General features: G+C 38.8%; 1 protein-coding gene across 7 annotated transcripts; it reads right to left on the reverse strand.

Moving 5' to 3' along the window:
* Positions 1–2,017: 2,017 nt before the first annotated feature.
* Positions 2,018–18,273, reverse strand: STARD4 (StAR related lipid transfer domain containing 4). Of its 7 annotated transcripts, none has more exons than XM_025866883.2 (6): positions 18,023–18,273; positions 10,790–10,903; positions 9,809–9,858; positions 5,893–6,019; positions 4,948–5,062; positions 2,018–3,783 (listed from the first exon to the last, which is right to left on the reverse strand). In XM_025866883.2, exons 2-6 carry the CDS (start codon positions 10,892–10,894, stop codon positions 3,554–3,556), a joined length of 627 nt encoding a protein of 208 aa, XP_025722668.1. In that variant the 5' UTR covers positions 10,895–10,903; positions 18,023–18,273; the 3' UTR covers positions 2,018–3,553. The 7 variants fall into 7 exon arrangements, with proteins under 7 accessions (XP_025722668.1, XP_073745245.1, XP_073745266.1 ...); XM_073889144.1 differs by lacking the exon at positions 18,023–18,273 and adding an exon at positions 17,937–17,955; XM_073889165.1 differs by lacking the exon at positions 18,023–18,273 and adding an exon at positions 6,264–6,554 and having other exon boundaries at positions 9,809–9,854.
* Positions 18,274–27,857: the final 9,584 nt, after the last annotated feature.

Below are 27,857 nucleotides of genomic sequence, written 5' to 3' on the forward strand. Positions count from 1 at the left end.
ATTCCAACTTCCTATGTTTCTGGTATGCTCAGATCCCACCTTCTAGGAGCTGTTAAGTAAGAAAGGCAATGGAGATACACCACACAAGTGATTATCTGACACCCATTCTGATGGAAACCTGGTAAAGTCCCCTAACTTCTCTGGGTTTCAAAATTTACCCGTAAGGTGGAGACAGCTGCAGTATCCATGTAAGTAAAAGGATCTGGATTTTAACCACTGATTCTAAGGGCGCCAGTGTGCTCTTGAGTCAATAGGTAAAGCTCTTATCTACATCAAAGGAAATTACTCATACCCAAAAGCTCAATATACAATTAAGGGCTTAAATTGTGCAATGTTTTCCTATCTTCCCCAGAGGCAACCTCAACTGCAGAATTTTTAGTTTGAGATGTGAATTTAATTCAACCTGAGTGCTGATAATAAGCCTTTCAGTTAGTAAAGAAAGGAGGAGGAAAGAGGAAAAGAAAGAAAATTATTTTTACTGGGAGATAATTTTACATGTAGAAATCTACAATTTCAAATACATCCAACCTCGATGAACAGTAAAATGAAGACACTCTAGCAGTTCATATTATACATCACTGCAGACACTAAGTTCCCGCAATTATTTTTGCTAAGTATTGCATTAAACTTCAAGGGTTAATCAAGAGTTATCAATACAAACTAAAACTTCATGCAAAAGTATCACTTATGATAACTTATGATTTTTTGTATGAAACTATGTCCTTAAAAAAATAGGTAATGTGTACTGAAAACAGTACTATGCCAATATTTCCTGCATAAATAGGTTTCTGATACAAACTAGCTATAAGCTAAAAAAAATAATCAACCACCTAACAAGGCAGATTATATTTTTTTGTTTCATTCACTGCCCCCTGAAAGGGGTCATCTTTCAAGGAAAAGTTTTTTTGGCTATAATTTTTATTTTATTAACAACTACAAACTAATTTATTTCTAATGTTCAGAAGTCCCCATTTAGCAAGCACTCAGGCTCCAGAGACCAGAAAACATTTTGTATTTAAGAGAGTAATTCCATGAAATGCATTACTTTATATTATAAAAAGACAAATTAATTCATATACTACAGATCTGTGCTATTCAATGCAGGCCACTGGCCTGATGTGGATAATGCAAACTTAAAATGTGGCTAATCCAAATTAGTAAAATACACACCAGATTTCAAGGAATTAGTACAGAAGAAGAATATAAACTATCCTAATGAGTGTTTACATTGATTACATGGTAAAATGGTAATAGTTGGGATCTGCTGAGTTAAATAAATTATATTATTAAAATTAACACCAGCTGTTTTGTTTTATCTTTTTTAATGTGACTGCTAGAAAATTTTAAATTACATAGTATATGGCTCACATTATTTTTCTATTCTATAGCACTGCTACAGAAATAGCAGATTCAATTATATGTTTAATATTAATCCCAACCCATTCATTAAATTTTTGTATAATTACGGTATTTGAGATAACATATTTAATGTATTACCACAAAAGGCCTGAGCTTAGAATCAACTATGCCTCTACGCTTAAAAACAAAACCAGATAAAACCTACTCTAATCTTTTTCATCTTCTGTATATTGGCAACTGTGCTAAACTTTGGTTAGACAGGAGTCTGCAAACAGGCAAAGGAGTCTTTTTGGTTGATAGAAATGTTCTAAAACTGGATTGTGGTGATGACCGCACAACTATAAATGTATTCAAAAATCACTGGATTGTATACTTCCAGCCAGTTAAGTTGTACAGCATGTAAATTATACCTCAATAAAGCTGTTTTTTTAAAAAAAAAGTGCCAACTAGAGACCAGCCAGATCTAAAGTGCCATCTAGAAGCTGCATATAAATTTCAGGCGATTCAAATATTATTTTTCAACCTATCATATGACTCAGTATTGCAACAAAAATTCTTCCGTGAAGGTCCTTTTACATGCAATGGGTCCAATTCAGCAGTAGATTATGTAGTCACTAATTGGAGGTATAAGTTGAAAAAGACAGAGAGAACATTAGAGTCACTGAGTGGACAGTTTATTTGCTTTAGGGGTACCCAGCTCAGGCAATCTTACTGCAAATCCCTCACCCGATCTGGGCACCATATAATTGGACATCTGCTGGCATTCACCATCCCAGACAGAATACTAGAATATAAAATATAGAGTATAAAAAAATTAATCAAAAAAAAAGAAGAAGAAACAAAACCATGGATACAGTAAGTACCATATAAACAACTCACATTGAACAGGAAGATAAGATTTCAAGACGTGTGCCCAAACACAAACATAAATACAAACATTTGCATGGATATACTGAGTCACCTCAAGGTCTCATTTTAGAAGTAAACCAGGTGGTTATTCAAAAGCCAAAGAATCATCTGGAATGTTAAAATCATTCAGGAATGTTCATTTAAGGCAGCCATAGATTAAGGGACCTATTATAGTCCATGCTTGTTATAAAATGACTCATCCAGGCATGTGGACAAATCTATGAATGTATTTGTTAAAGTTCCAGACTGAAGTTATATCACAGCTGTGAATGTTTATGATGTACTTAGTAATACTTTATGAGGTGAAAGATACTTTAAAACTGAAATCTGAACATGGATCACATGAGAAAGACTGAAAATCTGATTATTTTCCTACAGAATATCACATACTTCTAAGAATTAAAAGCTATTTCTTGAGGGCTAATTTAAAAAAAAACAAAACTAAACTAAAACATGAACAAAACACTCACTGAATTTGATTTCTAGACAATTTGCTGTTGTGTGAATATAGGATACCACCAACCAGTTCATACAATCCAATCAATGTGGTGTCCCCAGCACATATTTGGCACTTCTTTGTACTGGTTTAGCCATGCATAAATGCTTTTTAGGCCTTCCAAAAGAAACGCACAGAAAGATACAAATACATTTTTAAAGATATCCACAAAAGAATGTTATCTAGGTGTCAAAACAATTGTATTTGAATTGTATCTATACTACTGTTATCTATTCTTTGATTTTTTCAATAGTTAAAGTAGTACAAGTCACCTGACAATGAAGTTCACCTGTATAAAATATAGTTTTTGCTTTAGTCCAAGATACTGGCAAATTCATAGAGCATACCAAAAGTAAAGCACTAATATTTAGCTTCCAAAAATAGTTAAAACTTAGAAAATGTTCCTAAAACTCTAAAACAGGGATTTTAACTAACAACATGAAGCTTGTGCTTTCTCCAATTTCCAAGTAGCCAAAATATTCATACTGAGGCAGTATTCAGTTTCTTAAGAGTTCAGGTCAAAGAAGTATACCTACATCTTCACGGATGTGGGTCATATTCTCCATGCTTAGACACACTGCTGTACCAAACAGTGTGGCAGTCAGTGTCTAAGAAAATGGAAATGCCCTCTCTTAGATAACTATTTACTTTAGGAATAAAATAAACCAGCAAATCATCTCAAATTTTTCTATAGGCTACAAAGAAGAGAGGAAAGGATGATTTTCACAGGCCATGCAGCTGAGAGAAAAAGTTGATTTGGGGGACTATCGTACTACAAGTTTAAATGTATTATGCCTTTTGTAGGGCTTTTTGTAAATCACCGTAGAAGTTGACTAAAGTGCTGGCCATGGCTGTATCTACCGCAGACTGAGGAATCATCCCGCGCAGATCCGTCTGAATGTAGCCTGTCAAAAGACTCTGGTGTGGATTGTCTTTATGTCGAACACAAAACCAACCACAAGGATGGTTATATCCACGAATAAATTCTGGTCTCTTTTCATTCCAGTCAACACTTAGCCCTACAAGGAAATTTTAAAATAACACCATTAATAGCAGTGACTGAGATTAGTCTACAACTCTCATACAATAATATTATCAGATTTCTTGTTTAAATATTTTTCTTCTTTTGGTAGGAAGGGAAAAATGAAGGGGGGGAAATTGGAGGGGGAGACGAACCATGAGACACTATGGACTCTGAGAAACAAACGGAGGGTTCTAGAGGGGAGGGGGGTGGGGGGATGGGTTAGCCTGGTGATGGGTATTAAAGAGGGCACGTATTGAACGGAGCACTGGGTTATACGCAAACAATGAATCATGGAACACTACATCAAAAACTAATGATGGAATGTATGGTGATTAACGTAACATAATAAAATTAAATTAAAAAAAATTTTCTTTTTACTCATGTAGATGAAAACTAAGCCCCAAGAGTGACCATAGAAGAATGAAAAAGATAAATACCAAGTAGAATTCTGACAGAGGGCTAGAGGTAATGGGGAAAGTTCTACTCCCATCAGAATAGGTAACATTATGTCATCTTGGTAACTCCTTGGAAACTATGAATCTTGGTGGTAGCATCCAGGCTTCAAAGTGCCAAAAATCAAAACTATGGTACCACCACTACTCCCTAAAGGCACTACCACATCCAACTTTGGTACTGGCTGGCTAAGAGTAAACAAGTAGATATTTACCTACAACTGCCAACTCGAGCATATACTATATACAAAAAAAGATTGATTTACCTATAGATATATTTTAGAAAGCAGGAGCTTTCTAATAGCAGTATTTTTCATTTTTTTAAAAAATATTACACAGCTCAAGGAAGGAAAAATATTCTAACACATACCATGCCTATTTTTTCTATGTATATGACTAAGAAGCTGTTTTCTGAGAGTGACTTAATCTGCTTACTACATCCCTTTCTCAGAGGCAGCTACATGATTCCTGTTTGTTAGCTATGACCTGGAGGATACCATGTAACTGAGAATAAAAACTTACCAGAAAGATTTCAAAACCCTTCTTGATATTGTTATTTTAATTCCTGTGATGTAGCATTTGCAAAGCTTAGTGATTATAAAATAAGTGTGAAGGCTGAAAATATATCTCACATTGAAACATCCAGCCGGGAAAACTCAAATATTTAAAACAAGTGAAAAGAAAGTATAAGGTTTTGAGATCATTACCACAGGACAAAAGCCCTTCTTCATAGCCCACAGTGTAGGAGAAATCAACAAACTCTCTTGGGGAAATTATATTCCAAAGCTGACCAGCAGTAGTATAACGTATCACACAGCAATTCTGAAAGAGAAGAGGTGACAGGTGTTACTACTTAGGAAACATATGGACTCATATATCATAAATTAACCCTTAGTAAAAAACTAATATTCATTTAAAATGTATTTATAATTCTTATTAATAATAATTCTTACAGTGATTCTGATAGGCTTAGATCTCTAGTCTAAATCTCATGGCCACTGTATGGGACTGAATAAGGTTATGATCAAAATACAAAGAGGTAAGTTACCCAGTATCTAAATCTCTAACTCAGTGCAGTGGCCTTATATATATGATATTCAACACAGAAGTAGGTGGTGTAGACTACAGGTGTTCAAGATAAAATCCACAAATATTTGGACCAAAATACCAAATGTTTCAATAAAGAAATTCAAACATGGGAAAAATGAATTAAAGAACAACCCACTTTGGTTACATCATCCTCTAATGCCTAAGGTGGCATTTTTATTTTTGGTCTTTGATTTTGGCTTAACATTAATGGAAAAACCTACATACGATTACCTAGAAACCTGAATATGATGGTGGTGTTTTTAGAATTTCAGATTTCAGAATCTCAACTTAAGTTTTACAATTAAAGAGCTGACAGTTTTCTTAAGCAGCAAGGGTAGAGCTACTGTGTAAAACAAACTCAGTTCTGACTAATACTCATTAATATGAGGAAACTCAAGCTTTTTAAAAGGCAGCAAGGATTCCCCTGTGAGATCTCTGCCTCGACTACTTACTCTCAAAACAATGAATACAAGTGGGTGCACATGCTCATACTCACATGCTCTCTCTCACACGCACGCACACGCACACACACACAATCTGAAGTAATGTTTCTAAATAAATACCTCTTCAAAGTGTTCCAAAATGTCCATTGAAGTCATTAAGCTGTCCCAATCCAAGCGACAGGGACCTGGGCGTATATGGTCTATGACACTATTGACGCTGTCATCTATAGCACCTTGGGCTTTGAAACTGGAGAAAAAAATATTAAGGTCAAATGCTATTAGTCTGAAAATTTTCAGCATGCCCTCATAGTTCAGAGCTAACTTCAAACAGAGTAAAAGTTAATAAAGATTTTTTTTAAAGGGAATAAATCCCAACAGTTTTTCTGATAAATTAAGTTATATCAATTATTTCATCAGAATGTACTCTTTGCCCTCAAATCTAACAAGTGATCTGAAGGCTAAATTATGTTATCATGAACATAGGAAAGTACCTTCATGTTACGGTGTAGCCGAAAACAGTCCATACAACACTCGAGCTTCATTTATTCTGCATGCTGTTCTTTTCTCAGTTAGGCTCTAACATGTTATTAGTATGCACATATTTTTACTCTGACTTTCAAAAACTTTTTTACAGGAACAGGAAAATAGGTCACCCAGGAATAGCACACAGAGGTTTGACTCATGAATAATAGCAGAACTCGACATATTTCAAAGGTGGCACTACGTATCAGTAGGGAAAGGATGTACTATTCCATAAATGGCGCTTTGATTCAGTACCTACCCTAAAGAGAAATTAAAAACTGAATCACTACTTGACACCATTCAAAACAATTAATTCCAGACAGACTAAAGACCACTACATAAAATTTAAAACTTTGAGAAAAATACATATTTGTGACTTCAGGATACAGGGGAAAATTCTTGAACACATAAACAAAAACACAAATAATACAAGGCAGTTAAAATTAAAAACTTGCATACCACAAATGACAAAATAAGCAATTTCTTTAAAAACTAGCCACAGACTGGAAGAAGGTATGTGCAACACATATAAACAGCCATAATTATTATAGAGAATACATAATTAATTCCTATAAACCAATGAAAAAAAGACAATCCAAAGAAAATAAGGACAAAAGATAAAAGATTGATCGGAAATGTCAATAAATTTAGAAAAGATGCTAACTTCACTCGTACTCAAGTAAATACTAACAAGATACCATCTCATATCCCTGAGACTGGCAGAGTAAAAACATAACAAGTATTGAATGGAAGGGAATGAGAACTCTCAAACTGCTACCACTTTAGAGAGCAATTATTGGCAATGTCTAGTGTAGTTGAATGATGCATGTCCTTAAGATCCAGGTACATACCCAAAGAAAATCACACATGTGTATAGAAGGAGACAGATACTAAGGAAGTTTACTACAGCACTGTATTTTATAAGGAAGAACTGTCAACAACCTAAAAATTTACAAACACAGCTAAACACATCGTAATTATTTTCATATGAATGTGAAAGAATAGATTTGCATGTAACAACATGGCTAAATCCTGAAAAAAACACTACATTAAATGGAAAAAAATCAAAAGGAAATTACTAGAGGAAACACACACATATATATGTGGTCAAAGTATAAAACAGGAATACACTTTAAGACAGTAGCTACCTCTGGGGAGGAAAGAAAAGAGAAGAAATTAGAGATAGATTGGTTTAACTCTATCAGTAACATGTTGGGCAGGTCTTTTGAAAAGATTTTTTTTAAAGCAGCTGAAGCTGTTTTATCATTTTGTAAGTATTTCCAGCTCAAACTTACACTATCTCTGCCATCCTAAATCTGCTCTTCCCTCCTGTGTTCTCGAACTTGGGGTGGAGGGTGTGAATGGGGCAATACAAATTAATCCCAAATTAGACATCTGGGATTCAACTTTTGACTCTTTTTCTCTTCATCCCATTTCAACAGTCAGAACAAAAGTCACCATGTTTTATCAAGATGACTTCCTAAATGTAAAGTGCTTAGAACAATATTTGGCTCTCGATGAATGTCAGTTATCATCACCACCACCACCATTAGATCCTTTTCACATTCGCTTGCCCTTTTCAACTCTCATGCTACGTCCTTAGTTTGGGCACTCTGTGTCCAACTCAACACTGCAACCATTTCTAGCTCTTTGGACCACGTATCTCTTTGAGTTTCTGAAAAAAAGCCAAAGATCTCTTCCCAGGAATATAACATTGACACAAAATTATGTTTATGATCTTAAGGAAACTTTAAGAAGCTAGCCATGGACTCCCAGGGTAAAACCTCTTCTCTAAACTCTCCATGCTCATTTCCATTTCTCACAGTGCTATCAGATTAAGTTCAAAATCTTTGATGACCTGGGAGGTGGGAGTAAAGGCTAAGCAAAGGTAAGCACAATATTCAATTCCTTACTTTAGAATTCAAAAAGCCTTCAGACATATGCTCTCCCTACCCTCATACTTTATGCTCCAGCTATACAAATATCACTTCTGCTTCCCTAAACAAACTCCTTAGAGTGTTTTCCACCTGTGTGTATGTAGTAGATGCAATCCCCTCTGCCTGGAATATGAACCCGCCCTTCATCCCCTAAGAAATAACCCATTCTTGCGTTAAAGCTCAGTTCATATACTAGCTCTTCAATGAAGTCCCCTCAAATCACCAAGCATAATGCTCCCCTGGCACTTTTTTGTGCTTTTCAACCCCCACTGGGAATCAGTGATCTAAAGGATTAACTTCACACTTGCTTACAATGCTTAATCCACAACTCTAGTTTCCTGGTCCTTGTCATAAATATTGTATAACTCATCTTTCTGGAAATGCTATCTTTGGGATTATACTTGAGAACACATAGTAAGTGGGACCCACAGTTTCATTTTTAAAAGGACTGAGTCCCAAGGATATGAACATTCCACTCCAATTACACAAGACAACTGTCTCTCTACTGGCTTTAAAAAACAGTATTTTTTTCTTCTGCTGAAAAGTGTAACTCATGTTCAACTATATGCAAATATCAAAAAATGGAAATAGAAATCACCTATAAAGCAGCCATCTCAAGGTGTGTATTTGGTGTTAAGTAAAAATATTTTAATACATAAAAATTAAAGTCAACGCACAATTCTACATGCAGTTTCATATTCTGCTTTATTCACTTTACATCTTGAGCATTTTCTTGTGTTTTAAACTAATATTTGAAAACATAGTTTTTAAAGACTGTAAAATATCACATTTCAAAATTTAACCATTCTCTATTGATTATTCAAGTTGTTTGTCATTTTTAATATTATAAGTAATGTTGTGATGGAAGAGATAAGTACTTAACTATTATCTTTCCTATGATTTCTTTAAGATAAATTCTTAAAGTATGCTACAGCACTAAGTAAATATAGAAGAATATTAGAAGGGAGTTATACACTGTGCTAAGAAATTTAAGATTTCTATAGGCCATGCGATATCATTATTTATGATTCCCCTTACTATCAACTCAGTCCACAAGAGATATGGACACTTTAAAGGCTTTGAATTCATAAGGTGATATGCTTCTTCAGAAAGTTTAAAATCTTTTTTTTATTTTATTATGTTATGTTAATCACCATACATCATTAGTTTTTGATGTAGTGTTCCATGATTCATTGTTTGTGCATAACACCCAGTGCTCCACGCAGAACGTGCCCTCTTTAATACCCAACACCAGGCTAACCTATCCCCCCACCCCCCTCCCCTCTAGAACCCTCAGTTTGTTTCTCAGGGTCCATAGTGTCTCATGGTTCGTCTCCCCCTCTGATTCCCCCCCTTCATTTTTTCCTTCCTACTATCTTCTTCTTTTTTTCTTTTTTTAACATATAATGTATTATTTGTTTCAGAGGTACAGGTCTGTGATTCAACAGTCTTACACAATTCACAAATCTTAAAAGCCAAATTTTACTGGCAATGATGATTTAGTGATCATTTTTATATATATATATGAAGTCTGGCAATGTCTTAAGAGCTACATAAAACTACAAGAATTTACTTACAGGTATCCATTAAATTCTTCTGAAGGTTTTCTCCAAATTGTTACATCTTTCTGGAAAAATAGCAAACAGTATATGGGCCTAAATCATTACCTAGGTGGAACTCTGGATAAAAAACTGACAATTTCAAGTTACAGAACATCAGTCTTTGCATTAAAATAAAACTTAAGTAAATATTCAAAGAGATACATAAAAGTCACTTATACTATCAAAATGATCCATATTTGATTTTCTTCTGTATCCTAAAGTTCTTCACATTTTGCTTAAAGTACAGACGTCCAAAACAGATTTCTCAGTAGCTTAATGAGACGCAAACATTGTTAATATCCTCACCAGCCATTATTATTTGCTTCACTCCAATCTTATCTATTTACCATTACTGACACATTTAGACTAAGACAAGAGGAATGCTAAATATTTCATTCTGAACTTGCTCATATCTTTTTTAAAATCAAACAATTCACATCTATTATGACAGTGCGACCTTGAATTAGTCCCTACATCTTTTTTTTCTGATCATTTCCCAAGAAATTCTGAATATCAGACTAGCTAGAGTACTTCATTAGAAGAGTCCTGGGTTCTAGGGTTGGCTCTGTCAACACTCAGCCATGTGATAGTTTGGACAAGTCATACCAATAGAAAAGAATACTAACTGGCCACCCTCACAGGCTTGTTGAAGTATCTGGAACTATTTCAAACTATCAGTACATGTTACATTTTATATGTTGACTTTAGAACCTATTCTTTAGGCTCGTGTTGCCAGAGTCTATTCTCAGGTCCAATATCTAAAGCAGTAATGAAATCAGTGCAGGATTATTGCTTTTGCCTTGGTGAGATGTCAAACCACCGACTTTATTATCTTAATTATCTATCCTGCCATCCACCCAAAGTATGGTCCCTATTTTCCCTTACCATTTTGAAAGTCATCAACCATCTCACTAGATAGAAGATAAATGCCATATATAAGCAATTTAGGTAATTTACCGTTTTCTTGGCAACTCGCCACTTATCATCTTCGATGCTATGGTACTGGATGAGAGTGTTTTTAAGTTTAGCTGCAAAAGCAGCAGCATCAGGCAGGCCTTCCATTTTTTTCTTCTGTTACAAAGACAAAGATTAGCATCAGCAAATACCACAATTTGAAGCAGTAGACCAGTGAGTCTCAAATATGGCTTCATAATAGAATCACCTGGGGAGCCATAAAAGATACTTAAACCTGGATCCCACCCCAAATCAACTAATCAGAATCTCTGAGAGTAGGACCTGGGCATAGGTTTTTTTTCCTAAAAGCTGCCAAGATGAGTAACACCTACTCAAGGATGAGTATCACACATTTTTAAGTTATTAAAATCACTCATATAAAAGTAAACTACAATCCTAGTTCCCTTCCTAAAGGAATATAATAAAAAGAAATACATTATAGAATTCTAGATAATGTAAAGAAAAAAATATTGCTGTTTCCAAACTACAAAAATAAATACACAAGGAATGAATTTTTTTAAAAAGTCTTTAGAGTTTCACAGCCATTAAATTTTTAATTTAATATCCAACAGATTTAGGACTCATTCTAGAAAACTAATGACAAGCTCAACTAGAAACCTGTTCATATATCCTTTCAGGTTAGGGTTTACAGAACTCTGAACAATTTCAAAAGTTTGAAGAACTGCACCGTTTTCAATATTTTATATCATTTGATAAAGTGTTAGAGGATTCAGTATCTGTGTAAGGAAGGAAGTCATATGAAGACTTTTAGAACCATCAGTACAGCATAAATAAATGGTTCATCATTTTATATATCATTAATAATTCCAAAGATAAGCTACTGTTCAACATTGTTTTTAAAGAGAAATGATTATTAACCTTAAAGATAATAAACGATATAATGAAAGCTTCTGTAATGTGACAGTTTTAAAAACATTGCTTCCCATCAAGAGGTGGTCTGTGACTGCATGACTTCCTAGGCTAGGTTAGAAAAGTCCATGCAGGCTCTGCAGGTTTCTTTTAGACTAATTGCTCTGGGAGCCTTTGATCAACATGCAAGCATGCAAAAACTCTGGCCATCTTGAGGCTGAAATGTGGAAAGGCTGGAGAGAAGGGGAAATGGGGAGAGAGAGAGAGAACTCCAAAGTCCCAGATCCAGAAGTCTTTTTAGAGCTTCATCCTAATGGGTATCACCCTAGGCTTCCCTCAATTTCACTCAGTCCTCCCCATCTTAACAATTTATCTTATTTTTATTTATTTATGTTTTAATGTAGGCTCCACGCCCAGCATGGAGCCCAACATAGGGCTTGAACTCAGGACCCTGAGATCAGGACCTGAGCCGAGATCAAGAGTTAGGATGCTTAACTGACTGAGCCACCCAGGTGCCCCAACAATTTACTTTTAAAATGGTAACTGAACCAGTTGCTCAAAGACAAAGCCTAGAAATCAAGAGAATCATAGAATCATAGAAATTAAGAGATGCCTATTCACACCACCTCCTCTCGTTGCCTAGAATATTCTTGTCCTACCAGTTTTCTTTCTGCCCCCCAAATAGGCCAAGCTTGCCACTGACTCTGGGCTCTGTACTTGCTATTTCTCTGCCTGGATTATTAGATCCCAAATCTGAGCATGACCAAAAACAACTTGTAATGAAAATTTCATTTTAAACCTCCTATCTGAATACAGCCTTCTGCAAGTCTCTATTATAGCCTTCTTTTATTTTCTTCATAGTGCTTATCACAATCTGAAATTAACTTGTTTATTTATTGGTATACTATATTCTACCCTTTCACCATCATATCCCCAACTAATAGAGCTGGGGCTTTTGACTGCCTTATTTACCACTATATCCCCACCAACTAAAACATTGCCTGGAACACAATAGGCCCCTAAAATATTTGTTGAAGTGTGTCTGCTTCAAAACCAGAATTATTTGGACTTGATTCTGTGTCCTTTTGGTGCCTTGGTGCACTCCAGTAAAAGAATAAAGAATTTTTCTTCTGTATCCTTCTGGGGAAAAGCTGCACAATTTACAGAACCATCAAGTTACTACTAAAAAGGAAATCAAGAAAAGATCTAAATGAAATGTCAAGCCTCAAACTTCTATGGAAATAAGGCGGCAATCCTCAAGTACAGATGCATACATCAGAATCCCCTTTGTTTCATTTTGTAGTAGTTGTAGCTGTTGACAAAGATTCCCTTCCTAGGCTCCTCTGAGTCCTCTTTTTGACTAGGCCTTGTTCTTGGGCTTGTCTTTGGCCCCTAAGTTCAGTTTTAGCAAGAATCCTGCTGAGCTAGTTCACGGAAACACCCCTCACCCTCAAAAATTCCTCATCCTACCGTTGATCTTAGCATGCTGCTCTGCATTCAGCAAGAATCCCCCTTACCCCTAATGTTTCCTCTTAGCAATTTCCCATCCATTGACACCCATCCTGCTCCTTGGCTACAAATCCCCACTGTCCTTGTTGTACTTAGAATGGAGTGCAATTCTTTTTTTTTTTTTTTTTTTTTATGTTTTTGTTTATTTGAGAGAGAGAGAGAGAGAGAGAGAACGGGGTGGAGGGCAGAGGGAAAGAGAGAATCCAAAGCAGACTCCACACTGAGCATGAAGCCAGACACAGGGCTCGATCCCAAGACTGCAAGATCATGACCTGAGCCAAAACCAAGAGTTGGAGGCTTAACTGACTGAGCCACCCAGGCGCCTAGAGAACAGGGTGCAATCCTATACTGACATATCTTTTTCTACTGTAATAGTTCTTGAATAAGATTTGCCTTTGCCACTTTAACTTCTATCTGCCTCCAGTTTTCTTTGACACTGTTTTTAGATATTAGATTTCAGGGCCCACTGCCAGACAGTCTGATTCACTGGGCCTGTTCTGGAGTAGGCCCCAAAAATGTAGGTTCTATAAAAAGCCTCGCTGATCATTCTGTTATTCAGCCAGAGTTGAGAACCACTATCTAAAAACTAAAGATGACAGAAATAAATCAATATTGTAGTCAATATTTAAATAGCACAGAACAAAGCATATAAGCCATTAAAAATTATAAACAAGATGTTATAGAACTGTAGGGGAGAAAAAAACCCTTTTTCTCTACTCTCTTAGATTCTGTCTCTGGGACCTGCAGATTAAACGGAAAGAAGGTATATTAACAGGAGAAAAGGCACACAAATTTTATTTGCTGTTAATATTTTATTTTTTATATACATAGAGGCCTTCACAAAAAAGAAAAAAGTGGAGACCCAAAAAAAGCAGTTAGACTTAGGGCTTATACACCATGCTAACAAAAGGTGATAAATTGTGGAAAAGTGATAAGACAAAGGAAAAGGAATTTGGGCTTCTAGGGGTGGTTAATTAAGAGAAAGTAAATATATGAGACAAAATTAATAGAAAAGAAAGTTATGGTAGTAAAGTAAGTTTGTTCAGACAATTTGGGTGCCAACTCTACCTCCAGTGATGAGTTGTCCTCCTCCTAGTATAGGAGAGGGGAGAGGGAAGACCTTCACAAAGGGAAATTTATGTCCTACTTTTAGGCAGTAGAGGGAGGGAAAACAGCTCTTTCTGCATTTGCTGAATTGCCTTCAGCTCAAAATAATCCTTATTCCAAAGTGGCATATTTTGGGGTGGTGTATCCCAAAATATGGGAAACATGGGAAAGTATATGTAGAAAAGTCAACATAGAACTTAGGATCTGTGTAAATGATGTAAGTGATGCAAAATATATAATAAATATAGATCCCACCCATAGACTAAAAGTGGATGAGCTCATCCAAAAAGTGTGCCAGTCAGGAAAGTATCCCATTTCCCCTCAAGAGACTGCCAACTTGATAGCCAGTACAATGACCTTAATCAAGGGTATGTTATAAACAAACATGAATTCCTAGAGAAGACTTGAAAAACTAATTTATCTATTGCTGGGATCATTATGATTAAACAATATTCTTTAAACCCAAAGGCTGCCTGCCAGGTTCCTGTGGTTGGCCGGGAAGATTTTTTTTTTTTTTCAAATCTCCTTGATAGAAATCAAAGATGAAATGTAAAAATGTTATTATCACAGACATTATCTTTGTACAAATCCATTACACAAATGTAAGCAATAAAAACTACCTATAAAGATGAGAATCTGGATCTTTAAGGTGCTTACCTTAGTAATCATTCCCTCTCACTGATTACTATAAAGTCCAAACTCCTTAATACGGCTTATGGGCCCTTTTATGATCTGGCTGAGCTTCACTGCCTAATTTCTACTCTTCTTTCTTGGACTCCCCTAAAGACTAGGTTATTTTCCCCCCACCCCACCAATGTTTCTCACAGCAACTCTGTAACTATTCATTGGTCATCTTTTCCAATTTAACTATAAACTTTTGGGGACAGGAAATGTGACTTGTTCAATGTTATGCTCCTATGTCTAGCATGCAGTAGGGAGCCAGGAAATAAAAGTGGGAAAAACAGGTAGACAGTGAGCTACTAGTCTCACTTATGGAAAACCTCAAGATATCTAAGATGAGTCTGTTTACACCAATCATCCTTGAGCTTCTGAATGACTAAAAATTCCATTGCCATAATTAAACATAGCAATTTCTCAAGGAAGTCTACTATTTTATTTACCACACATCTAGTATCTACCAGGTCCCAGAACTACAGAAATGGATGTAATCCACTTTTTGCTCTCAAAGTTGACTTATTCCACCTTTTAAGTAAACTCTGAATTGCAACAACAACAAAGCTAAAACATTAAAAATTATTAATGAGCCTCTTTTAAGGGTAGTGGAGTAGGAGGAGGAAAGAAGAACAAACAAGTGTAAACTCAGAAAGCTCTTTTTTAGCCCAATGAAGTATTTAACCAGGCAGTTCATTCTTGCATGGATTTTTTTCATCAAGATTAAGTCCAAAAGAGAATAATGGTTACTGTCTAAACTATCTGTGTGTGGGCAAGCATAACATACCTCTGGAAATATATTCCAGAACTGGGGAGCGAACACTAATGGGGTTATTCTCAAGGTCCTGATGCTCTTCTAATAAAACAGAGTACTCCCATTAATCCAAAGGAAAGCATACAATATGCTCTACTGCAATCTCCACCTGTGGAGAATGTAAGGAAAATGTTTTAAATACTTTTCTGAACTCCCTCTTACTAATTCTTTCATTCCTTTTTTTTTTTTTTAAGTTTTTATTTATTTGACAGAGAGAGACACGGCAAGAGAGGGAACACAGGCAGGGAGAGTGGGACAGGGAGAGGGAGAAGCAGGCTTCCCGCCAAGCAGGGAACCCGATGCGGGGCTCGATCCCAGGACCCTGGGATCATGACCTGAGCCGAAGGCAGATGCCCAACCATCTGAGCCACCCAGGCGCCCCCTTTCATTTCCTTTCTTGACCTACAACAGGAAACTCTCCAATTCCATCACTTACATATCAGAGAATAGGTACCATTTAATCGTATCAAAATCTAGCAGCTCCTTCAAAAAGGCTGTATACTTTTGACAGTCCAATTACTCAGTGCTCAGTAATGTCCACCTTCATTTTTTTCTCTTACTTTTTTTTTCTTATTTTTTCCCTTATTTTAACCTAATCTTTTTGTTCATGTTTTCTATGCTCATTTCTCTGCAATGATTACTACTAGTGTAGACACTGGCTGCCATTGTAGAGGGGGCAGCCTGCCAAAGTCAGAAACTGTCTTGTGGCCATCTATCAGCACCATAGTCTTTGGCCAAGACAACTCCAGTTTTCATCAACTTTACATCACAGGGAGATGGCCATAGGTTCTATTTTAAATATGAAACATAATAAAACATTTTAACCTCTAATAAATAGTGAATGTCATAAAAATCTGTTTGTACCTATGTAGTATGATGAAGTCAGAATTTACTTGTTAAAGATATTATCAGAATTGTTTAAACTTCCATTTCCCGATTGATAAGGGTTTACGTGAATAGCTTCAATTTAACATGCCATAGATTTTCCCCAAGATGTTGTGCAAACCAAGACCTTGTAAATTAAATTATATTATCTACCTAACATAAACATTTCAGCATATGCTTGATTTCCAATCAATCTTGAATTTGTAATTTAGCTTTTCCAACTCAAATACAGTAGTTTCTCATTTTTGAGACTGGCTGTAGCAGGAATCCAACAGGGAGGCCAATTCCACAACGTGACCAATGCCCTTCCCTCTGTTTCAGTGTTCACTTTAGCTTATTCTAGTATAAGCTTTACAACAATGTTGAGATTTTTACAACAGTTAAGGCAATATTAAATTCTAATAATATCTCATGAGTCCAAGTTAATGTTTGAGCTCCTAATGCTCTAATCCTTTATTTAAAATAATAGCTAACATTTATTGATCATTTACTATGTGATCAGTCTTTCTGGCCACTTTAAATTGTATTATTTCACTTAATTTTCATAAACAACCTTAAAAGCTGATCCTATTATCCTTATTTTGCAGAGAAAGTACCAACAGAGAAACTAAGTCACTTGTCCATGATCACACAGCTAGTAAGTGATGGAGTCAGACAGAACTCTAACTCAGGACTTCTGCCTTCAGGGTCTAAAAGTCTCTTCTGTAAAACACCGGAAGTTGATCACAAGCTGGAAGAGACTTTACATAAAAAAATCTGACATTACACTAAAGCTGTCATTTTGTCCTGGCTCCAGATCCCAAAATAGCTCAGGTAATCTTTCTTAACTGCACCTTAAGGATAACGGTAACTCTACTGAGGAATTACATGAGTTAAAGGACCGAAGCCGGAAGATAGTAAACCTAGAAAACGCTGCCTCTATCATCAGTATCACCTCAGTCAAAGCTTGCTGTGGGCAGATGGGGCCCTACGTTGTCGGTGCATCTACTACGAACCAGGAAGCACTGCACCCTTCCCAGGAACGCGACCTCGGTGAATCTTCACCATGGCCCTAGAAGCAAGGTTATTACTACCCATTCCCCATTTAACGGATGCAGAAACTGACGCCTAGTAGGCATCCAAGTCCTTAAACTGGTGAGCGGTGCAGAGAGGCGAGGTGCAAGCCTGAGATCCTTCCGGGGACTCCTTTCCTCTCTCACGGGTGAAGGCTGCACCCGCCCGGACGCCGCGGTCCGCCACCCCCCACGCAGGCCTCCCCAGCCCGGCTCGCTGGGGCCGCTCCGGAAAACGCACCCGGGAGAGCGCCCCGGAAGCCCCCGTCGCCCTCCCTCCAGGCCGTCTCACTTCCGCCACGACTCCGCGCCTGCACCCACGGCTACCTGAGATGAAGCGAGGCGTGGTATGCTGCGAGGCGCGCCGGGCACGCGCCAGACTCCTGCCTTTCGGCGACACGGACGCTCTAGCGCTCCCCCGGCTTCCCCGCCCTTCGGGGCCGGCAGCAGCCAATGGGCGACGGGCCACCGCCGCTCGCAGCCAATTGGAAGGCACCAAGCCCCTCAGGGGAAGAGGGCCGAATCCCCCAGGCAAGTCCCCTGCTAGACGCCGGGTGTGTCCGAAGAGCTTGTGGCCTAAGTTGGCCAGGGCAACGTGTGTTTGCTTGGATTGGCTGGCGCGGCAGCGTGCGGAGCGCTGATTGGTCGCTGGGAATGGAATGATTCCTCGTGCTTGTGGGCTGGCGCGAGCGGGGCCAGGGTTCCCTGCGTGTGTGGGGGTTGTGGGTGCGTGAGGCTCCCGCGGGGTTTCCCGCGACCAGTTAATGGCAAAAAATTTTTGCGAGGCAGTAAATCCGGCTGGGAGTGAATGACGACAATGAGGGATAAGGCCAGCCTAAATTCAGAGGGCTGTGGAGTTGTACTGTCGCGGAGCTGCACTACCCACCTCAAGACCAGAAGTCAGATGAAAAAGAGAAGAAAAGGCGCCCGGGAACAAGATGACGGATCCTTCGGGCCTCCACCTTCCCTGACTTAGAGCTGAAAGCGCTGTATGAGAAAGCATATAAACAGTCACTGCCACAACGCGAATTGGTCTTCTGCCAAACGTTTGCCCTCAGATAAGGGAGATCAGAAGAACCACCTTGAAAATAGAGAAAGCCGGTGGCTTTCGCAGCCTCACGAAATGTTCTGGGTTTCATCTGATAGGATGTTTGACACATCTGAATACTAAATGTCAGGTGTTTACAAATTATATTTACGAGGATATGCGGTTTTAGATCCAAGAGTATTAAGGAATATAGTGCTACACTATTAGTCATTTTTGGTAGACTTGTAGTAAGAACAAATAATAATTCTTAAATTTTTAAGTTAATGTCATTGAAAGAACCACCAAACACCACTTGTTAGTTATGATTGGCAGATTTTTAAAAATCTTACCACATTGTTAAAACTTACCTCATCCAGGGGCGCCTGGGTGGCTCAGTCAGTCAAGCATCTGCCTTCAGCTCAGTGGTGATCCCAGGGTCCAGGAATCGAGCCCTGCATCAGGCTCCCTGCTCAGGTGGGGAGCTTGCCTCTCCCTCTCCCACTCCCCCTGCTTGTGTTTCCTCTCTCACCGTGTCTCTCTCTCTCTCTCTGTCAAATAAATAAAATGTTTTTTAAAAAGTCTACCTCATTCATAAAAGGAATAATAATTTGGCTGGTGATTACTTTTCCATTATTTCACATGTAATCTTCTGAAAAACTCACCTACCTTGAGGGGCTCTTAAGTGGATTCAGTGAGGTATAAAGTTTACAGAGCACTTTTCCACACCATCTGAAATTATTACCAAATATGTATGCAAACAAGGACCATGATAATTGGTCAATAATAACAAGCAAGTGAATGGAGGCCGGAGCATAGCTCTTAAGGCAGATTCCTTAATTTCTGAGTAGCTGAACAGGTCTGGCGGACTCTATTAATAGAGCTCTTAAACCTCACAAAACTCCTAATGTGTTTCACAGCTCTCTATTAGGCACCTGTGCACAGCAGTGAGGACCAGAAAGGAAAGACCTAATCCCTGCCCCGAAGGTTTACACAGTGTTGGTGGAGAGGAAGAAGTCCTCAAAAAATAGAAAATTAGAATCTCTTATTAGGATTCCGCTGTGAACACATTGCTCAGCGGCTCTGCAAATTCTCTCACAGAACCTGGGAGAACATGTTTAAAACAAAATCAACTTGGCTTTTGTTGTTATTGTTGTGTTGTTTAAGGGTTGCTGCATAAAGTCATCACACTGATGCCCAGTAGGGAAGTTTTTCTTTACCTTTTGTTCTTCATCTGTGTGATTCTCTTGGTTAGAAAGAAGTTGGGGGTAATTAAAAACCATCCTATATCTATCAAAGTGGAATACTACTGAAAGCAAAACTGCAAGTTCAGGAAAAAGAACACAGTATCATTTAGAGCTATTACTGACAGCTTACTATGGACCAGGCACAGTGCTAAACATTTTACGTATATTAACTCATTTAATCCTGATAACAGCCCTATAAGGTATGCACATTTATTACTGTACTCATGAGGGGATTGTAGTATATAAGGCCACAGACAAGTCCCTCCTCCAAGTAGTTTGGAAAAAGGGGAAAGAAGCCTTCTATATAGAGTTCAAGTTTAAAAGAGACAATGTACTTAAGTACTAGAAGTAAAACAAAAAACAGAATAAAAACACACATGCACAAATATCCCTAACTATACTTGAAAATTAAAAAAAAATTCTGGCTTCCAAATTCTTCAATGAAAAATAAAATAAAATATTACATACTGTAGAATATTAATAAAAATACTTAATATATTAATATTAATAAATATTAACATTAATAAAAATAAAAGCCCTATATATCAAAACCAGGAAATATGACAAATTCTATACTTAGACGTCCTGACTCTGGAAAATTCATAGCCTTAATTCAATTCAACAAATATTTATTAAATGCCTGCTATAGGAAAATCGTTGAAACTGGGGCAGTTTATAATGTGACCCCCCCAGCCAATTCCAGAGCTGGACTTAATCCTGAATCTTTTATTTACATAATCCAGTAAATTTCTTTTCCTTTTTTTTAAGTCAGTTTGAGTTGACTTCTCTCATTTAGAATGAAAGAGCCTTACTGAAACTAATATTACACTATATATTAACTAACTGGAATTTAAATAAAAGCTTAAAAAAGAAAAAAAAATAGAATGAAAGAGCCTTTAGGGAATAAAGGGCCCCTTTTCCCCTGCAACGCTTTCTTCCTTTGTTTTATCCAGCAAAGGCCAGGAGCCCGGTGAAAACAGGGAGGAGGAGGGGTGTTGAGAGTAGACACCCTAGTGGCAGCTATGCAAGAAGGAGGGACCTGCAATGTTCCATTTATGGCTATGGGAAGACAAAGGGCAGCTCCTGAACCCGGCTGGAGAAACTTAGGCGTGTAAGCCATTTATACGTAGGTTGGGAAAATAAATATGTGAGAATTATCTATCTCTGTTATTTCAAGTATCTCAAACACCCAAGCCTGTGTTTAAGCCAATTTCCTTAAGGCCAAGCTGTATTTTCTACATTCAGTTTCCATGAAATTCTCCTATATCCTTTCCATAAGTCTTCTTTATGTCTTTTGAATGGGTTTCTGTTCCTTTTTTTTTATTTTTATTTTTTTTTTAAAGATTTTATCTATTTATTTCAGAGAGAGAGAGAGAGAATGAGAGCACAAGAGGGAAGAGGGTCAGAGAGAGAAGCAGACTCCCCGCTGAGCAGGGAGCCCGATGCGGGACTCGATCCCAGGACTCCAGGATCATGACCTGAGCCGAAGGCAGTTGCTCAACCAACTGAGCCACCCAGGCGCCCTTTTTCCTTTTTTTTTTAAAGATTTGTTATTTATTTACTTGAGAGAGAACAAGCAGGGGGAAGGGGCAGAGGGAGAGGGAGAGGGAGAAGCAGACTCAATGCTGAGCGGGGAGCCCAATGCAGGGCTCAATCCCAGGCCCCTGGGATCATGACCTGAGCAGAAGGCAGACGCTTAACCATCTGAGCCACCCAGACGCCCCTGGGTTTCTGTTTCTTGCCATCAATTTCTGACTCTCATGGAAGGGCAAGGCTTGGCCCATCCCCTTAAGGAGATTTTTTACATGCTTCAGCGAATGAATTAACATCAACTATGGTATTAACTACATGTTCTTGTCAAGGAAAGAGGCAGAAGACTTTGGACAAATTAGTGAATATAATCGAGCCTTGGTTTCCTCACCTATACTATGGGATTAAGAACGTCTCCTTGGCAGGGTAGTTATAAGTGTTTGAAACAGTGGCTGCAGAGGTTGGCACACTTTTTGGCACAGCATGGGTAGCGGGGACAGGGGAGAAACTCGGGTGAAAACGAGTGAGGGTACAGAGCAGAGGTCCCTGAGTCTCCCCTGCGTCTGCAATATAGGAGGCACCTTGAAAACACAGACTTCAAGCCCTATCCTGAAACTACTAAGTCAGTCTTTGAGGAAGTGGGTTAGGAATGTGACTTCTAACACGCGCCACTGGATAATGTCACGTAGCTAATCTAAGACCAGTCTGGCTGGAGTTTAAGAACTATCAGAAAAGAAAATGCATCAAGGTTTGTGTGTGAAGACAGCAGGCCAGACGAATACCACTGGTAAGAATCAATGGACAAAATACTGAAGTGTCCACAGTATTAATTTTTGTTACTGAGTTTTTGTGCTTTGCTCTTTTGTGCTGTCTGCTCTACTATTTCAAGCTTTATGCTCATTTGTTTTCAAAAATACATATACTGGGGCACCTGGGTGGCTCAGTTGGTTAAGTGTCTGACTCTTGATTTCAGCTCAGGTCATGATCTCAGGGTTGTGAGATCAAGACAACCCCCCCCCCCACCGCCGCCCCGCTCCCTGCCCCCATGGGCTCCAGGGTGGACATGGAGCCTGCTTAAGATTCTCTTTCACCGGGCGCCTGGGTGGCTCAGTCGTTAAGTGTCTGCTTTTGGCTCAGATCATGATCCCAGGGTCCTGGGATCGAGCCCCATATCGGGCTCCCTGCTCCACGGGAAGCCTGCTTCTCCCTCTCCCACTCCCCCCTGCTTGTGTTCCCTCTCTCGCTGTGTCTCTCTCTGTCAAATAAATAAATAAAATCTTAAAAAAAAAGAGATTCTCTCTCTCCCTCTCCCTCTGCCCCTCCTCCCCACTCTTAAAAAAAAAAAAATACATACACTTAAAAAAAATTTTAAGTAAGCTCTAGGCCCAGTGTGGGGCTTGAACTCATGACCCCAAGATCAAGAGTCGCACACTCTACTGACTGAACCAGCCAGGTGCCCCCAAAATACGTATACTTTTAAGAAAATTTAGGGCAACTGAATAGTAAAACATGCTAAGCCAATGTATACAAAGTATTCATGTTAGGAGACCATAATTAAAACAAATGAAAACAAACAAGCAAGCAAAACTCAAATTTTACCTGTTGTTCATATATCAAAGTATTCAGATGAAAATGAAGGTCAATTAACAATGTTGTGATGAGCACCAGGTGTTGTAAGTGATGAATCACTAAATACTACACTTGAAACTGGTTTTACCCTATATGTTAACTAACTAGAATTCAAATAAAAACTTGAAACAGATAAACAGAAAAAACCCCAATATCATGATCATCATAAAGTGCATAAATAGCGAATACCAATTTCTCCAATGTAGATAGCATCTATGGAATGTTTGCTATAGCCCGGGCGCTGCTCTCCATCTTGTGTATTAGGAAACTGAAGCTTAGAAAGTTTAAGTAATTATCCTAAGGTCACAGGGCTAATGAGTGGCAGAGGTCAGCTGTGACTGCTCTTTGTCACGGTGCTAAGAGTGCCACTCCCTTTTAGTACCAAAGCTGACGCCGGGCCAGGGCAGGACAGCAATAGAATTTCCATCTGGGCGTGGTAGGCCACAGGAGCTCCCGGACACTTGTGGTATTTCAGGGCTATTGGGAGCCTGTAGGTGAATCCAGCCCCAGTGGAGGCTGGCAGAAAAATACAGAGGTTGCCTTAGGTGTGGCTGAGTACAGTTGGGAGCTGCTTGCTGTTTCCATTTGAGGATGGTTATCGAAGTTAAAGAAATTTTGTGTTGTGTTTAGGTTCAGGAGAACATGGACACGTGACAGTGTAGGAAAACCAAGTAGAGGGAAGTGCTAGCTCAGACCTCAGCAGTTAGGTAGAGTGTTTGTACTGTGCGAAAGGACTCCCCACCCACAGGGAGAAGAGAATTGCCAATGAGGTCCATATCTGAAGTGATCAGCAAGGTACTTCTGATGAATTTTTTTCTCTCTCCCTTTTTAAATAATTCTTTTTTATTTTATTTATTTATTTTTAAAGATTTTATTTATTTATTTAAGAGTGAGAGCACTAGAGAGCGAGAGCAAGCAGGAGGTGGGCAGAGGCAGAGGGAGAAGCAGGCTCCCTGCTCATCAGGGATCCCAATGTGGGACTCCCATCCCAGGACCCTGGGATCATGACCTAAGCCGAAGGCAGACGCTTAGCCAACTGAGCCACCCAGGCGCCCTATTTTATTTTATTTTTTTAGAGTAAACTCTACTTCCAACAAGGGGTTTGAACTCACAACCCCAAGATCAAGAGTTGCATGCTCCACCAACTGAGCCTGCCAGGTGCCCCTGATTTTTTTTTCATTTATTTCATGCAATTCTCTAAAACACAGGTTGACAAATGACAGCCCACGTGCCCAATTAGATACCTCACCTTTTTTGTAAATACAGTTTTGTTGGAACCCAGGCACTCTCATTAACCTATATGCTGTCTATGGCTACTTCCACACTACAATGTTGGGATTGAGAAACCACAGCAGACACTATATGACCCACAAAGCTGAAAACACTATCTGACCCTTTATAGGAAAACTTTACTCCTGCCCTAAGACATATTTCACAAATCTAGATTCAAAATTCAAATTTGTAAAAAAATACAATGAAGTTTGAAAGACTTCTGAGAGCTCTTATTTCCTTGGATCATGGGTATCAGAAGACATGGAGAAGTGAAGCCAGTTGAGAAAGAACAAAGTGTAAGAGACTTCAATGGGACCAGAACTGGACCTTTGACTTATAAGGTCAATTACTTCGCAGAGAATGAACTTCGTTAACCAGAAGTTTACATTTATAAATATTCCGGCTCGGAGAACACTGTATTACACTTGAACAAATAAAAATGCAAAATAATTGTGCCATAGTTTGCCTTTTACAAACCTGATCTAATATTTCTGATTGCATGCCCAGTTTCTCAAACAGGGAACTTGTGTTTTCATAAGCTTGTCATTAATCAAGGGTCGTCTCTATGTCAGAAATAACCCTAAAATATTTATATTCACAATCTGACTACTTGTGCTTTATCTCCTCCCCCCTTTTCTTGCCCAGAAATAGAGCCCTTGGTTTGTAGCTGGGCATATCACAGTCCAGAAAAAGAGACATTTCTGAGACTCTGATAGCCAGAGCTCTGAACTGACTTGGATCCTGCTAATCAGATGTACTTGTGAGAGATTTGTAAGGTAGAAGTCATGCTTTTACTGTTTGTGCAATTCTGTTTCCCAATCCCCTGCCCCAGTACAAAATTGCTTTATGATTTTGGTGGTTTTCCAATAGCCATAGTAGGAACGTCTGCATAGGAAGCCTCACTCTGCTGTACTGTCCTCAAAAGAATCCTCGACTGTTTCTTCAGTCCTCCACTGATTCTCCAAGCCATAGCAAAACCTGTACTAAATCCCTTTCTGATTAAACCAGCTAAAATGAATTCTGTTCTCTGCAAGGGAACTCTGACCATACAAAATTTGGAATTTAGAAGTGGGGTGCTGCCCTAAGAGATATTAACATATATTTCCTTGACTTAGCAGTCCAAGAAGTAGCTGCTACGGACAGGTCTAACTGTAGAAAACTGGAGACCTTGTTATGCAGTGGCAAAGTATTTGATAAATGGTTGCCTAAGATCCCTTGATGGAGCCTGCAGCAGTAGGTTAGAGGGCTGGAAAAATTCATAATGATATAGGTTGGTTGTTTTTGCTACTTTCAGCAAAGTTGTACAAGAGAAAGATGAACTATATCTAGATCTGGCCAGTCTGCAAAGCAAAATGAAGTTGTCTGTGAAGGAAAGGACAGGAATCTAAAGCTGTCGCAGAGTATCTCCACCTGTGGCAGAGAACCTAAAATATTTGTGAGTCAAAGAATGCGGGGCCTCACAGTGTTGAGAAAGTCAATTGTGTCTGTACTTCCACACTTAAGCAAAAATGAGAGTTTGCTCTGAAGGAGCAGTGTGGCCCCAACTATTCACAAGCACCCCGCCAAAGCATTGTGGGCTAGACGGTGAGAACCAGCCCAGCAGCATAGATGAGCTTAAAGGTGTTGCCCTACCACTCCAGAGCCGTGTTTTAGCACATTATGGTAGCCACCTGTATTAGTTTGCTGGGGCTGCTATTCACAAAGCAGAGCCAGCTCAGTGGTTTGAACACAAATGTATTGTCTCACAGTTCTGGAGCCTACAAGATCAAGGTGTCAGCAGGGTTGGTTTCTTCTGGGAGAGGTGAGGAAGAATTTGTTCCATGGCTCTCCCCTAGCTTCTGGTGGTTTACTGGCAACCTTTAGCATTCCTTGGCTTGTGGGTGCCTCGCCTAGATCTCTACCTTGCTCTTCACATGACATTCTCCATGTATGCAAGTGTGTGTCCAAACAGAACACCAGTCATATTGAATCAGGGCTCCCCCTAATGACCTCACTTTAACTTGATTATCTCCAAATTGATTGTCTCCAAATAAGGTCACATTCTGACATACTAGTAGAATCAAGCAGATCTCTTTTGGGAGGAACATAAACCCCACAATTAGGTTGAAAAGAGGCTGTGCAGAACATAGCTAATAATTAAAACTAGATCTTCGGGTTTTAATATATAATAATATATATATTTAAATTTAATATATTATAGATTTATATATAACATCTAGATGAGTTCTTTGGGTACAATTCTCACACTGGAACTGATCAGAAGAACGACTGGAAGCCTATCAAGTTGATGAGGAAGCTCTTTACCACAGAAACGGTCACCCTGGCCTGCCACAGCCTGACAGTCAGCACGAAGCAAACTTAAGCACCAGAAAAAAAGCAGGATGTGAAAGTTTTACAAGCCCAAGAAAGGAAGACTCTCCAATGCCCAGTTCTGATATGTCAAAGAGTCTCATGGATAAGGAAGGACAACCAAGAAAACAAAGTCAGTGGTCATGAAGATGTGAGAGGAACCAGAGGCTGTTAGACAGGCTAACCTAGAAAAATCATAGCAGTCTATTGCCAGGGCAGAGGTCTCTGAAATGCCTGCCCGGCACAATATTTTTCTGAAGGGAACTTTTTATTACAGTTATCCTGTTCCAAGTCTACCTTTGGATAGTGTGCTTGCGTCTCTTGCTGTTGGACATAAGGGGATAACTTCCCTGTCGCTTCCTGGGTCGCTCGTCCACAGATAGCCCCATCTGGACTTGATGGAGAGGACTTGGAGTCATTCAGATGTCCTGGCCTTTGAACTGGGTTCAATCTCTGGATGGGACTTTGAAGTCATACTTCATAGGTACGCTATGAATTATTCTGTTTGGGGAAAAAGGGTGTTCACAGATCTCAGGGATAAAAATGGATGGTCAATGGCAGACTGCTAGCTGCCCTCCAAAAGCTATTCTCCCCCTTTCTTTTAATCTTCAGCAATAGAACCTCTGAGTTTTTATTGGCACACAAGATACTCTGAATAAAGACTGTATTTCCAAGCCTCCCGTGCAGCTGCGGTTCTGTTGATGAGTTAGTTTCTGCCAACCAGGTGCTATCTTGAGATATTCAGAAGGCAAGAGGTAGTTAGAGGCAGTGTGCAGGTTTGCCCGCAATGGCTTCTTGATCAAGGAGGCTTTCCTGAACCTGGGAGAGGCGAGGTCTTCTTACAACGGGTAACCAAAGCAGCAGCTTCCCAAGTGGGCGGGTAGCTTCCTGAATATAGAAGAGGCAGTAGGTCCCTTGGTGGCTCAGTTTTATGGTATGAGTCTCAAATTTGTTTTTTTGATAACCTATTTTATCGGTATTCTCTATAATCTATAGGACATTTCAGACCCCTTAACAGATTCCTTTTGTATTCAAACTAGCAAAGAGATTATGTTTACTGCAACTGAACGTGTTCAATACCGATTGAAATTTTATTATTCTCATTTTATGG

Source organism: Callorhinus ursinus, unplaced genomic scaffold, assembly GCF_003265705.2.
Source record: "Callorhinus ursinus isolate GAN/ISIS: 27379988/994484 unplaced genomic scaffold, GSC_fseal_2.0 scaffold3, whole genome shotgun sequence".
Lineage (NCBI taxonomy): Eukaryota > Metazoa > Chordata > Mammalia > Carnivora > Otariidae > Callorhinus > Callorhinus ursinus.